The following is a 15,761-nucleotide window of genomic DNA, read 5'->3' on the forward strand; positions in this document are numbered from 1 at the left end:
TCAATTAGGTAAACACATAAAGGTCATTCGATCTGATCGTGGTGGCGAATACCTTCTTAGGGACTTCAAGGATTACTTAACTGAAAATGGGATTATATCCCAATTGACTGCACCTAGAACACCACAACAAAATGGTGTAGCAGAAAGAAAGAATATGGCTCTTTTAAATATGGTTAGATCCATGATGAGTTATTCGACTCTACCAATTTTTTATTAGAGATATGCCTTGAATACAGGAATATATCTTTTAAATTTAGTTCCATCAAAATCTGTTCCCAAAAAGCCCATGGAATTGTGGAGTGAGCGTAAGCCTAGTACGAGATATCTCCACATTTGGGGCTGTCCAGCACATGTGCTAAAAAGGAAGCCTAATAAATTAGAACCAAAATCAGTATGTTTGCTTGTGGGTTATCCAAAAGAAACTAGGGGTTATTTATTCTATAGTCGTAATGATAACAAAGTTTTTGTTGGTACAAATGCTAAATTTTTTAATAATGACTATATGAATAATTTTACTCCTAAAAGTAGAGTTGTTTTGGCTTAAATGAATGAACCTGCAATTGAACAACCAATGAATGAAACTAGAGATGATGTGGCTATATTAGATACACCACAAGATTCTACTCATGACATGACTAGTATATAAGGGTCTCGCCATAGTGGGAGGATTATTCGGCCACCTATAAGATTTATAAATTCAGGAGAAACTTATGAAACTATCCTAGAAGAGACTGAATCTGATCATTATACTTATAAAGAGACAATAAATGAAATAGATACACATCATTGGATCAAAGTTATAAAATCTGAATTGGATTCTATGTATTCCAATTAAGTATGGGATCTTGTAAAGACATCTAACGGCATTAAACGTGTTAGTTGCAAATGAGTTTACAACAAGAAGAGAGGGGTAGATGGAAATGTTGAAACCTTTAAAGTAAGACTAGTAGCGAAATGGTATACACAAAAAGAAGATATTGACTATGAGGAAACTTTTTCGCCAGTAGCTATACTTAAATCTATCAGAATTCTTTTATCCATTGCTGCTCATTATGATTATGAGATTTGGCAAATAAATGTCAAGACAGCATTTTTTAATGGCAATCTTGAAGAAGAATCTATATGATGCAATTGGAAGGTTTCATAGCAAAGAACCAAGAGTATATGGTATGCAAGTTGAAAATGTCCATTTATGGACTTAAGCAAGTATCTAAATCATGGAACATCATATTTAATCAAGCCAATTTGATGATATTCTACTCATTAAAAATGATGCAGGGGTTATGTCATTAGTAAAGGTTTGGTTGTCAAGCCAATTTGATATGAAGGACTTGAGTGAAGCTAACTTTATTCTAGGAATCAAACTTTGGCGAGATCACAAAAATCAGATGTTAAGCTTATCACAAGCTGAATATATAGATAAGGTTCTAAAACGATTTAGCATTACAAAACTCCAAGAAATGATTAGTTCCTTTCAAACATGAAGTTCCTCTGTCTGATGACCAAAGGTCTAAGACTCTTGAGGAAGAAGATATGATGAGAAAAATTCTCTATGCTTCTGCAGTGGAAAGTCTCATTAAACGTGTTAGTTGCAAATGAGTTTACAACAAGAAGAGAGGGGTAGATGGAAAGGTTGAAACCTTTAAAGTAAGACTAGTAGCGAAATGGTATATACAAAAAGAAGATATTGACTATAAGGAAACTTTTTCGCCAGTAGCCATACTTAAATCTATCAGAATTCTTTTATCCATTGCTGCTCATTATGATTATGAGATTTGGCAAATAAATGTCAAGACAGCATTTTTTAATGGCAATCTTGAAGAAGAATCTATATGATGCAATTGGAAGGTTTCATAGCAAAGAACCAAGAGTATATGGTATGCAAGTTGAAAATGTCCATTTATGGACTTAAGCAAGTATCTAAATCATGGAACATCATATTTAATCAAGCCAATTTGATGATATTCTACTCATTAAAAATGATGCAGGGGTTATGTCATTAGTAAAGGTTTGGTTGTCAAGCCAATTTGATATGAAGGACTTGAGTGAAGCTAACTTTATTCTAGGAATCAAACTTTGGCGAGATCACAAAAATCAGATGTTAGGCTTATCACAAGCTGAATATATAGATAAGGTTCTAAAACGATTTAGCATTGCAAAACTCCAAGAAATGATTAGTTCCTTTCAAACATGAAGTTCCTCTATCTGATGACCAAAGGTCTAAGACTCTTAAGGAAGAAGATATGATGAGACAAATTCTCTATGCTTCTGCAGTGGAAAGTCTTATGTATGCCATGCTATGTACTAGGTTAGATATCTGTTATTCAGTTGGCATGGTCAGCCGTTATCAATCAAATCCAGAACTTAAACATTGGCAAATTGTAAAGCATATTCTCAATTATCTAAGGAGAACGAGAAATTATATGCTTGTTTACCATAGTAAGGATTTAATTCTCATTGGTTATACAGATTCAGATTTTCAGTCAAATCTTGATTTCAAAAAGTCTACTTCAGGTTGTGTGCTCACATTGGAAGGTGGAGTCATAAGTTGAAAGAGTGTTAAGCAATCTTATATTGCTAACTCCATCATGGAAGCTGAATATGTTGCTGCTTATGAAGTGGCGAAGGAAGCTATTTGGCTCAAGAAATTCCTTTCTGATCTTGGTGTTGTAAGAATAGAGCAAGTTCCTATCACATTGTTCTGTGACAATAGTTAAGTGATTGCACAATCCAAGGATCCAAGGAATCACAAGAAAGGAATGCACATAGAAAGAAAGTACCACATCATTCAAGATATTATTGCTCAAGAAGATGTCGTAGTAACAAAAATTGATAGTGCAAGTAATCTAACAGATCCATTTACTAAAACCCTGCCCCGAACTTTTGAGTCACATTTGGAGGGAATGGGAGTTAGATTAGTGCATAATAATCTTTAGGCAAATGGATGATTGTTAGGATGTGTGCCCTTTAAATCTTATTGTATAATACTATATATGACTTAATGTTGTGATTAATAATTTTTTTTTTATTATTATCTAAAATAATGGTAACATGAATATTTGAACATTATCATATAGTCCATGAAATGCATAGTATATGATTTATGTGATCTAGTCACAGAAAATATAAATCACAAGTTCTTTGTAAACTCAGAATTTTAATTCGTAGTCGGTGATGAAATTAGTCATTTTATCTGCAAAGACTATAACATATCAACTAAGATGATTTGTCTTGGTCATGGAAGTGAAAACTTCTAGTTGATATGTTGATATATTTTAAGACTTAAGACATATTGAACTAGACTACTGTAAGATTTATTATTCTCTTAACGATTGTCAAATGAATAATAAATCTCACGACTTCTATTTACATAAACTCTTAATCATGAGAAAATAATGAATCTGATCATCAAGTATAGGTTGCTTTGTTATATCAGGAGTGAGATCTAAAATCACGATCAAAACCTCAGTATGTTAGGCAGCAACATTTAATATTAATAGAACATATATTCTCAAAATTGAATTCATAATCTCTTAACAGAGATATAAAATATTCCTTTGAGATAAGTTTAATGGGTTTGGTTATTTAGAATGTTATGTCTAACTACTTTAGTAAGAAGTTACTAAAGTATATATTTATGAAATTAAATTTCATAAATATATGATGAATAACTTAAAGGATTAAACCAGGTTCTCAAGGATTAAAATGTAGTAATCTTCAAAGTTGCAATCTACATTCATGACTTTATATTACTAAGAATATTTTAATGAATGGGTTACATGTATAATAAAGTCTTAGGATATAATTTATTAATAAGGGTAAAGTGCAATTATATTTATATAGTGATATTAAAGTATAATTAATAGTAATTTTAAACTTGTCAAAAATTAACAAAAAAACCCAAGATCCATTGGAGCTAAAGTCTTATTTGTTCTCTTTTGGTCCCACACTAAGCCACATACTAAAGCCCAATTGAAATGGCCCAAAAAAGCTAATCCAATTAGATAATCAATTAAATATAAAGAGAGGAACATAAAAAATTTTATATGCACTTGTGTGTGGAATGAAATGGTGTGTATTTAAGTGAAAACCACTCTTATTCTCTCTTGAACACATACGTATAAACTAATTGAGAGACCACACTTTTTGGGCTTAAGTGGAATTAAAGTGAAGATTAAAAGTCTTCTCAAGTAGTTCTAATCTTTGGTTATGAATTTCACCACATCAAAATACGCTCTCTTGTTCTTGAATTCTGAAATTTACATAGTACAAATTATCAATTGCGAATGAAATATATCCGTTGATTTTTCGCTGCGTATGTTTTATATGCGATACAAACTATATTTTTCCAACATTATAAAGTACTCTTTTTCTTTGACAAATAAGACAACAATCATTAACATTTTTTCAAAATTTTACAGAGACCTCTTTGAGAGGAATAGTCTTTTCTGTACAATTCCAAATGTGAAGTAAGTCTTCTTATTTTATTGGTCCAACTAAATACTTGAAATTCAACAGATCCACTATTTTCTTCTTGAGAAATGAGCAAGATAAATGAGTTTGGACCTAAATTTTTATGACATGATATTTGATAGCTATCTATTTTTAAATCAATCTAGACTGGAGGTGTATTTATTATTATTATACAATATTTCCTTCCCTTCAAATATACTTATGCGGTCTAATTTGACCACCAACAAATCTATTTTTGCTGGTCTTTGTTGCCATATAGCTAGCTAGCTAGCTAATCAGGCCGAGCAAACATGACTTGAACAAGACTAGACTATAGACTAGTAAAGCTTGACTCATCATTCTCAACTGCTCAAGCATATTCCAAACAAACAAACTCTATGCTGCCAGCCAAGCTCCAAACAGTAAACATTTAGCCCGATTTAACATCATAGCTATAGGGGTAATAATTCGTGTTCACGTATTGAGTTTGTGTCGTGTCAACTCATGAGTATTCGATTATATGGATCAATCCTAACCTAACATATTTATTAAACGGGTCAAGATTCTTTAACCCTAACATAACCTATTTATTAAACAAAACAATCATGTCGACTTGTTTATTAGATTTTATAAATAAATAATAAAAAAAAACTAATTTTAATATTCACCAAATTGATATGAATTATGAAAAACCAAATAAATAAATATTTTAATATAAAATTCAGAACTAATGAGTAACTGTATCACAAATAATCATTCAAAATTAAAATATATCTCAATATCACAAATAATCAATCATAATGTGTCAAAAATAAACTACAACAACTAATAAGTTGTATATTGGTAAAATATCATTTAATTAAACGGGTCAAATGGATTTCATGTTATGGACACTAACCCAAACCATTTACTAAAGGGTTCAGTTGTGTCAATCTGAATATAACACGAACCCATTAAACCTCAACTCACAACCTACTAATTTTGCATCATATCGTATCAGATTCACGAGTCGTGTCCAATGTTGCCACCCTTACTTAGCAAAAGCAATATAACAGAAGCTCAACCATTTTACTAATATTTTATCATTACCTTACAGCTTCCCAGAATCCCAGTAGTACAGCTATGTAGTTGTAAAAAAAATGTTTTAAACATTTGGCGTTTGCATAACAACAAGAATACCCATTATATCATACTTTCTGTCTCTGGCCTCTGCTTTTTACGCGTAAATATTTGATCTTCAACGTAGCACTTTAGATTATTTGAAACTCGTAGGAATAATAATAATAATAATATGTACCATCTCCTCTGGATGGGCGCGCCAAAGTATGGTTTATTTGTTGAAAAGGTAACAAAAATTCACCAGAGCACAGCCCAAACGGCCATCCACAACCTAATGATATTTTATACGATGGACAAAGTTGTAATCATATTATATACTTCATTAATGGCTTCATATAAGTACCAAGTCATAATAGCATTTACGAGTATTTTGATTGACAAATAAGCTATCAATAGGCAAGGCTTTAGTAATAAAGCTTTAAGGCAATAATATGACACATTATTTGATGTGTTACAAGGAATCTGCTCTAACCTCAACAACCAAAGGTCATATTTGCCTTCTTTTTTCTTTTTTTTTTGCCACCACAAGCATGTGTCCCAATTCTATAAGACACCAAAGCAAACAGCCAAATAAAAGTGTTTACAATGCTATGATTTGTGGACTTAATTGTCTATTCAAATTGAAGGGGAAAGGAGGGAAAGTGGAAAAGAGCAGAGTAAAATTGGTTAAAAATAGGCTGGATTAAATCTACTCTACTCTACTCTCCCTCCTCCCTCAATCCAAATGAACCATAAGTATGAATGGAGAAAGAATGTCATGCATCCTTTGTTCTCAAAGAGTGCTGATCCACACAATTGTGGGGCCAAAACACAAATGCATAAAAGTATTAATGGATATGAATGACAATGGTAGTTGGCACATTTGGAGTGAATTTCGTTAGCTAATTTAGACGACATGGGACAACTTGGGAAATTTTTGTGTTTGCATGTTAAGGTTTTAGGGTTAGTTGGATGTGGATTTAGGGTTTACAAACGTTGTGACAGGATTGTTTTAAGAACTAAAAAGTGGTTTGATGAGTTATTTGAAGACTATTTGGTTGAAGAAATTATGTGGAGTTTTAGGGGTTTGATAGGTAAAACAAGGCTTCATCTAGGATTGTAGGAAAGGAAGGGAGAGAATTTTATGGAAATTTGGGGATGTATGAACAGTACTTGTGAACATAACCACAAGATAGAGAAGAAGAAAAGTGAGATGAGAGAGAGAAAACTACACACTAAGGCAAACATACCTCAATACTCAAAAGTCAAAACACTCAATAATTTTATTAATCAACTCCATCTTGTTTGAGTACAATAACACACTTGTAAAGACCCTAAATCTTAATTCTCCTAATAAAACTATAACTCCTACTTTGACTGGTAAACTAAAAACCTAATAAAAGACAAACTTGAACTCAAAGAAAACAAAACCTACAATACTTAAGATCTCATAGTAAAGTCTAAACACTACTAAACTATCAAATTACCCTAAATTAGCATGGATTGAAATAATTACAATTTTTCCCCAAAATTAAAAATTGACCAGTACTTATTAAATAAAAACCCTAATTTTTTAACTGCTTTGACATAGGACACGTATAACTAAACCTTTAAACCCTATGAATTTGACTTCAATTGGACTTCACCTGTGGGCCCCATAAATAAGTCTTGAATAGGCAAATTTATAAAGTAGTAATAAATCAATCTTCCTTAGCTGCACGCAAATTAATCCTCCATGGTTGCACCACTAGATCTCACATGGACAAACAACTGAGAGAAGTAGTGTCCAATGTTTGATCACCATCACCTATGTATTGATATTGAAACAGTAACATGGCTTTCAAGATTTGTATTTCCCTAGTTTCATGATATCCATGCAACAATCTGATTACCGATAGTCTTGTATAGGGTCCAACTTAGCTACATATTTTAAAGTATCTACGCAACAAAACTTATTAAAATGTAACAAAGCCCGGGGTACCTTAAATGCACACTTAACACATAAATGCAAGTGCATAAAAACTTTGGGAGAAAGGATGTGCCAATTAAGGTATATCACATTGGCATGCAAGTGCATAAAAATGTAACAAAATAACTCTGAATGACCTAAATTTGTAATTATAAAAATTCTTGAGTGATATTTACATCTGTATTTGTAGGTGACCTTGGCTCAAACACTAGAAAATGATAGTATTTCTTCTCTATATTATACTATTGGTAAAAGGAGTCTCTATATAGATGCTTCTTGCAGAAGTCTAGTGTTTGGATATACAGGGAGACAACAAATATAATGGCTGATATCAATTCTGTATCATTGCTTTCTTGCTAAATATAGATTGTGTATCTCTTTTGTAATTGTAAGACATTTATCAACTATGATATCCTAAAATAAACTTAAAACATCCTAAAAGAGCATGAATATAACATCGAACCCAAAAATCTTACTAAGAACAGCTTATATGCATTTGACAGTTACCCTAGGATTCAAAAGTGGAAACTAGACATAGCCCATAGGTAGACCCAGAGCTTCATTGTTTAATAGCTACACCAATGGTACTAAAGCCACTCACAAGCCTCTTTTTTAAAAGGCAACCTATTACATGAATCCCGCAAGCAAATGTGTGATATTTCGCACCCATAATGCAATTCATAATGCTTATAACAACATTGTCAATCAACCATTCAACACCTTGCCAAAATAGTTTAAAAATAGTAATAATAAAGAAAGAAAGAAAGAAAGAATTGTTCACAAAGAAATTGTTAAACATAGTTCAAAGGGTTTTCTATGTGTTGAACTCTTGCCACCCCAACTAGAGACATCAAAGAGATAGAATCTCTAGAGTTGTATAATTTGCGAAGTTTCGTTGCCAATCGAAAGCAGGAATTGAAGTCAGCCATTATTATTTCTTGTCTCCCTATAAATCTAAACAGTAGGCTTTTGCAAGAAAAATCTATTAAGAGACTCCTTTTACCAAGGGGTGAAAATAAAGAAAGAAATACTATAATTTTCTAGCGTTCACACCAAGGTCACCTACAAACTCAAAAGAAATTTATAAATTACAAATTTTAGGTAATGCAAAGTTATTTTGTTACATTTTTATGCACATGTATGCGAATGAGATATACCTCAATTGGCACATCCTTTTCCAATAATATTTGGTTGAAGGGTGAGGTCATGGGGTTCAAGACTAAGTGATAGAATGGACCTAACATGTTACCTCTTGTGATGCTTTGATCCATAAGTTGAGATTTCACTTCCAACTCTTGTTGAGCTTTGTGGAGCCTAGTTGTATTTGATCCAAATTATGACCTGATCTGAAATAATATTGTTACGGCTTTAAATGGGAGATTTTTTAAGGCTTAGTCCATATAGAGCGGAGGCTTGGGCCGTTTGGTAGCCCATTGTGAATCTTGTGCGCATGATAGAAAAATTATTGTTTTGGAGATTAGGTTTGACATAGTTTTTTAGAAAAAAAAAAAAAAACTGTATTGCCGCATCCTTGAGAATAGTAAAATCCTGCAACTCCATGAACATAGGCAAATTGCCGAACCACATAAATATTGTCTTGTGTGATTGTTTTCTTTGGCAATTTTTTTTCTCTATTTTTGCATCTCACAAATTTGGGAATTTCGTGGATATTCCCTTTCAACTGGTATCAAAGCCTAGGGTTAGGTTTGAGTGGGAGCAATGGCAGAGGAAATAGGAAAGGCATCTGGAATAGAAAAATTCGATGGCACAAACTTTAGATTCTGGAGAATGAAGATCAAGAACTACCTCTATGGGAAGAACTTGCATCTGCCGCTCTTAAGGGAGAAACCTACAACGATGAAAGATGATGAATGGACTTTTCTCAACAGACAGGTATTAGGAGTTATCAAATTAACTATGTCAAGGTCTATTGCACAAAATGTTATGAAAGAGAAGACCACAGCAGATCTGATGAAGGCTTTGTCTAGTATGTATGAAAAGCCGTCAGCAAACAACAAGATGCATCTGATGAAGAAAATATTCAATTTGAAGATGGTAGAGAATGCATCAGTAGCACAATATCTTAATAAATTTAACACCATCACAAATCAACTGTCTTTCATAGAAATTGATTTTGATAATGAGATTCGTGCACCAATCATTTTGGCTTCTTTGCTAAACAGTTGAGAGGCTATGAGAATGGCAGTAAACAATTCTATTAAAAAAGAAAAATTGAAGTACAATAACATACAAGATCTAGTTCTATCTAAGGAGATTCGCAGAAGAGATACAGGTGAAACCTTAGGATCTGGTTCTGCCCTAAACCTTGAGACAAGAGGTAAAGGTAATGACAAAAATTCAAATCAAGGCAAATCAAAATCCAGAAATTCCAATCAGAACAAAAGTAAATCTAGATCTGGCCAACAAGTACAATGTTGGAATTGTGGCAAGGCTGGCCACATTAAGAGGCACTGCAAAAGCCCTAAGAAGAAGAATGATGATGATTCTGCTAATGTTGTAACAGATTAGGTACAGGATGCACTACTTGCTGTAAATAGTCCACTTGATGATTGGGTTTTGGACTTAGAAGTTTCGTTTCATACCACTCCACACCAAGAAATCATACAAAACTATGTTGAAGATGATTTTGGTAGTGTATTTGGCTGATGGAGAAGCCTTGGATGTTATGAGTAATGGAGACATCCGGATTTTACCGCCCATGGGTCTATCTGATACTGCTAAAGGTACAACATATTCCTAACCTGAAGAGGAATCTGATTTCTATAGGACAACTTGATAATGAAGGGCATGCAATACTATTTGTTGGTGGTACCTGGAAGGTTACAAAGGGAGCCATGGTATTGGCTCGTGGAAAGAAAACTAGTACTCTTGTACATGACCTCAAGTCCAAGAAACACAATTGCAATTGCTGAAGCAAATACTGATGCAAGTTGCAAGCCTATGGCACTGCAGACTTGATCACATGAGTGAGAAAGAGATGAAAATGTTACTGTCAAAAGGGAAACTACCAGAATTAAAGTCTATTAATTTTGACATGTGTGAAAGCTGCATCTTAGAAAAGCTAAAGAATATGAGCTTCTTTAAAACTGGCAAAACACCAAAGGCTGGAAAATTGGAGCTAGTATACACTGATTTGTGAGGGCCTTCTCCGGTTGCATCCCTTGGAGGTTCAAGATATTACATCACTTTCATTGATGACTCAAGCAGAAAAGTATGGGTTTATTTTTTGAAAAATAAATCTAATGTATTTGAGACTTTTAAGAAGTGGAAGGCCATAGTTAAGATAGAAATAGATTTGAAAGTAAAATGTTTGAGGTCAAACAATGGAGGAAAATACATAGATGGGGGGTTCAATGAGTATTGTGCTGCACATGGAATTAAGTTGGAGAAGACCATTCCTGGAACACCACAGCAGAATGGTGTGGCTGAGCATATGAATAGAACTCTCAATGAGCGTGCTAAGAGTATGAGGTTGCATTCTGGATTACCAAAAACTTTCTAGGTTGATGTTGTTAATACTACAGCTTACTTGATGAACCGAGAACCATCAGTTCCTATAGAGTTCAGAATTCCTGAAAAAGTTTGGAGTAGTAAAAAGGTAAAGTTTTCCCATTTAAAAGTTTTTGTTGTGTTTCTTATATTCATATTGATTCTAATTCTTATAGGGTCCGTTTGGATAGAACTTATTGCTGAAAACTGAAAACTGAAAACTGAAAATACTGTAGCAAAATAATTTTTTAATGTGTAAAAAAACACTGTTCACTCTTTTTTTACTGTTCATATGCCTTAGTGCACTGTTCATGGTTCATGTCCCATGAACAGTGCACTAAGCGCTGGTCTTAAAAAAAAAAAAAAAAAAACGTGGAGGGCTGGACGCAGACGCGCTATCCAAACCCTCTCATAGTAAACTTGATGCAAAGTCTAAAATATGTTTTTTTATTGGCAATGGCAATGAGAAATTTGGCTATCAATTTTGAGTTGAACAAAACCGAAAAATCATTAGAAGCTGAAATATGATATTTAATGAACAGGTTATGTACAAGAACAGATCAAATGCTAAATGTTACAGAGATAGATCAAAAGAAATATAAGTTTGTTAACTTAGATGAATTGACTAAGAATACTATCCAAAAAAAGGGTGAAGAAGATAAGAAAAATGTAAATTCACAAGTAGATCAGAGTACACCTATAGCTGAAATTCATAGATCTTCCATGATCAATAGACTTCCGCGGCATTATTCACTCACTCTAAATTATATCCTATTGACTAAATTTGGTGAGCCAGAGTGTTAGTATCAAGACTTGCAAGATGAAAATTCAAGCAAGTAGGAATTAACCATGAAGGATGAGATGGATTCCTTGTTCGAGAATCAGACATGGGAACTAACTAAAATGCTAACAGGAAAGAAGGCTTTGCAAAATAAGTGAATATACAAAATAAAGAATGAGCATGATGGTAGCAAACACTACAAGGCTAGATTAGTTGTCAAAGGTTTCGAACAGAAGAAAGGCATTAACTACTTAGAAATATTTTCTCTAGTTGTGAAGATGTCAACAATTAGACTGGTATAGGGAATGGTGACCGCAGAGAATCTACATCTTGAGCAGTTAAATGTGAAGACGGCATTCCTTCATGGTGACTTGACGGAAGACATTTACATAAGTCAGCCAAAAGGGTTTATTATTCAGGGACAAAAGAGTCTAGTATGCAAACTGAAAAAGAGCTTGTATGGCCTAAAACAAGCTCCAAGACAATAGTACAAGAAATTTGAAAGTTTTATGTGTAGAACTAGGTTCAAGAGTTGTAAAGCTAATCATTGTTGTTATGTTAAGTTCTTTGACAACTCGTATATCATTTTAATGCAGTATGTGGATAATATGCTCATTGTGGGGTCTAGCAGTGAGGAGATTAATAATCTGAAGCAATTATCAAAATAGTTTGCAATGAAGGATTTGAGAGCTGCAAAACAAATCCTTGGTATGAGAATCACTAGAGACAATGCTAATGGTACAGTGAAGCTTTCACAGACAGAATATGTGAAGAAGATTCTCAGCAAGTTCAACATGAATGAAACTAAACCAGTGAGCACACCCTTGGGTAGTCATTTAGACTAAGTAAAGAACAATCACCAAAGACGAAAGAAGAAAGAGACCATATGAGCAAGGTACCCTATGCCTCAACTATTGGCATCCTGATGTATGCTATGGTGTGTACAAGACCAGACATTGCACATGCAGTGGGAGTTGTAAAATATATGAGTAGGCCAGGAAAACAACATTGGGAGGCAGTCAAGTGGATTCTGAGGTATCTAAGAGGTTCATTAGATACATGTCTTTGCTTCACAGGTGTAAGTTTGAAATTGCAAGGTTATGTAGATGCTAATTTAGCAGGTGAAATTTATAGTAGAAAGAGTACTACCAGGTTTCTCTAAGAGGTACAGCTATATCTTAAGTTTCAAATCTACAAAAGATTGTTACATTGTCTAATACAAAAGTTGAGTATGTTGCAACGACTAAAGCTGCAAAGGAGATGATTTGACTACACAGTTTGTTGGATGAATTGAGTAAGAAGCAAAAGATGGGCATTCTACACAATGACAGCCAAAGTGCAAGCAAACTTTCTAACTAAAAAATTCGGTTTTTCATTCAAAGTCAAAGCACATACATATGAGATATCATTTTATCCGTTACCTTGTTGAAGATAAAGTGGTAATACTTGATAAGATTTGCGGATCTAAGAACTCGGCAAACATGTTAACTAATGGTGTCACTATTGAGAAGCTGAAGTTGTATGCAGCTTCAATTGGTCTTCTACCTTGAGGCCAGGAGAACGAGTTGCAGTGATGAGGTATTGTCTTTGGAGGATTGTGCTTGATGTTAGTGATTGAACTAGTCTCCAAGTGGGAGATTTTGTTGGGCTTTATGGAGCCTAATTGTGTTTGATCCGAAATATGACCCGATCAGAAATAACATTATTACGGTTTTTAATGGGAGATTTTATGAGGCTTAGTCCATGGAGCGAAAGCTTGAGCCCATAGGCCCAAGCCGTAGCGCTCATTTTGGCCTGTTTGGTAGCCCATTGTGAATCCTGTGCGCAAGATAGAAAAACTATTGTTTTGGAAATTAGGATTTGACATAGTTTTTGTGAGAGAGAACTGTACTGCCGCATTTTGTATTTTTTTTCTCTAAGAAGAGTGAAATCCTTGCAAATCCATGGACGTAGGCAAATTGTCAAACCACATAAATATTATCTTGTGTAATTTTTTTCTTTTGCACACATTTTTTCTCTATTTTTGCATCTCACAGATTTAGGAATTTTGTGGATATTCCCTTTCAACCCTAACCAGAGTCAAAACAATTTTTTTTATAAATTCACAACCCCATTTCAGCTGCTGCTTATCCCCATAACATTGTTAATAATATATGCATTTTTCATTTGGAGAAATAACTCAATATAATTCATTTAGAATAAGAAATGATTGTTTTACCTGAAAGGCTCAGGTTATGTGACCAAAAATCATTGGCACCTTTCTCAACCTAACTATACACAAATAGTAAAATGTACATAACTACAATGATAACCACCCTAACCCTGCATTACTTAACATCTATAATGAGAGAGAAAAAAAATGAAAACAAACAAGCAATTTTCACAAAACTAAATCAGATCCAAAAAACATCTTGCAAAAAGAGGCTTCGAATCTTCCCCTCCCCAACCATATCCAAACAACATCCCAAAATCTAAGCATTTATATGAAAAAATTTAATTTACCTCCAGTACTCCACTAACCAAATAAAATGAGTGGGGATTAAAACTCACTACCACTTGCCATTGTATATTTAAAATAAAAGAACATGTCCAATTAAAAAAATACTGGAGATAAGTCAACCCCTATATATTTATGAAACATGAGGGAGTAATGGAAGCCTAGCCTTGTAAGCAACAACCATATAAAAGTTGCTTGTCTGGTCAACCATACGATCACACCCTCCCTCCCTCCCTCGTGAATCATATTCCATTGAAAAGTTAAGAGAAGAAAATTGAATCTAGGAGAAGTAGTAGTACATCAAGAGTTTTTTATTTTATTTTATTGGCGAATTCAATAAAGTAGCAGCTAACATACAATAATACAAATACAAATACACAGAAGAGTCTTAAAAAAAAAAAAACAACAGAATACATTAAATCATGTTTATGTATTCTGAAATCTGAAACAACACAATTTAAAGAAACAAAACCAACCAACCAAACTCAAGTAAACAAGTACCAGCCACATATGTAGAGAGAGAGATTAATAATAATTGAATTATTTCTTGTTACTGCTATTACCTCCACCTCCAGCTCCAGCGGAGGCGGACCCACCGGCCGCCTTCTTAGCCAACTTTTCTTGCAGTGCCTTGGCATCCCTGAACACACAAAACCCAAAATCAAAACCCAAAAATATTTATTTAAAATAAAAAAAGAGAAAAAAATTATTAAAAAAAAACCTCTCGCGGCGCTGTTCGGGGGTCAAGCCATCATCTTTGTTCTTGCTAGACTTACTGCCGCCTCGAGCCTGAGCCCGCTCGCGATCCTTCTCCCTCTGGTTTCCGCGTTAACATCCCATCTCTTCACAATTAAGGAACACACACTTTTTACCCAATAATATTTATTTATATAAAATAAAATAAAGCAATTTCTTTGTTTGTTTGTTTAGTAAAGCAATTAGAATTAGATTTAGATACAGAAAGAATTAAGAAATCTAAAATTAGAAAAGGATATGAGTCATGGTGTCGGTGTCGGTGTCGGTGCGGTGTCGGTGTCGGTGTTGGATCTGAGAGAGAGCAGCTCTGAGAGATTCCAAGTGTGCAGTGAATATTATGTCTTCTTCTATTCTATAAGGTCAATACTCTCAACTCTCAATATACCTGGGATGAGATGAGAGAGTATTCTCAAAAAAAAAAAACAAAAAAAAAAAAGAGGAGAGAGACTCGGTTTTCTTTTTCTTTTTCTTTTTTTTTTTTAAATGGAATTGGGAGGAGACTCGTTTATTATTATTTATTTATTGATTGCCATTTGCTTGCGCGCCGCTTCTTTTTTTCCAATTCAACCATCGCTTTTCTGCTTTCTACTTTCTACGTTCTACGTTCTACGACACTCTCTGTAGGGTCTCTTCCGTGTGAAGATTAAAAAATATATTTTAACCCTTTTAAGTATTAACATTCCTGTTTCTATCCTCAA

General features: G+C 33.8%; 1 protein-coding gene across 1 annotated transcript; it reads right to left on the reverse strand.

The window, feature by feature from the left end:
• Positions 1 to 14,600: 14,600 nt before the first annotated feature.
• LOC142623691 (uncharacterized) lies at positions 14,601 to 15,485 on the reverse strand. The gene is made up of 3 exons (XM_075797136.1): positions 15,303 to 15,485; positions 15,029 to 15,134; positions 14,601 to 14,947 (listed from the first exon to the last, which is right to left on the reverse strand). The coding sequence occupies exons 1-3, from the start codon at positions 15,307 to 15,309 to the stop codon at positions 14,848 to 14,850; spliced, it is 213 nt and encodes a 70-aa protein (XP_075653251.1). The 5' UTR covers positions 15,310 to 15,485; the 3' UTR covers positions 14,601 to 14,847.
• Between the last annotated feature and the right edge of the window lie 276 nt (positions 15,486 to 15,761).

Source organism: Castanea sativa, chromosome 2 (genome assembly GCF_040712315.1).
Source record: "Castanea sativa cultivar Marrone di Chiusa Pesio chromosome 2, ASM4071231v1".
In the NCBI taxonomy this organism is placed as follows: Eukaryota; Viridiplantae; Streptophyta; class Magnoliopsida; order Fagales; family Fagaceae; genus Castanea; species Castanea sativa.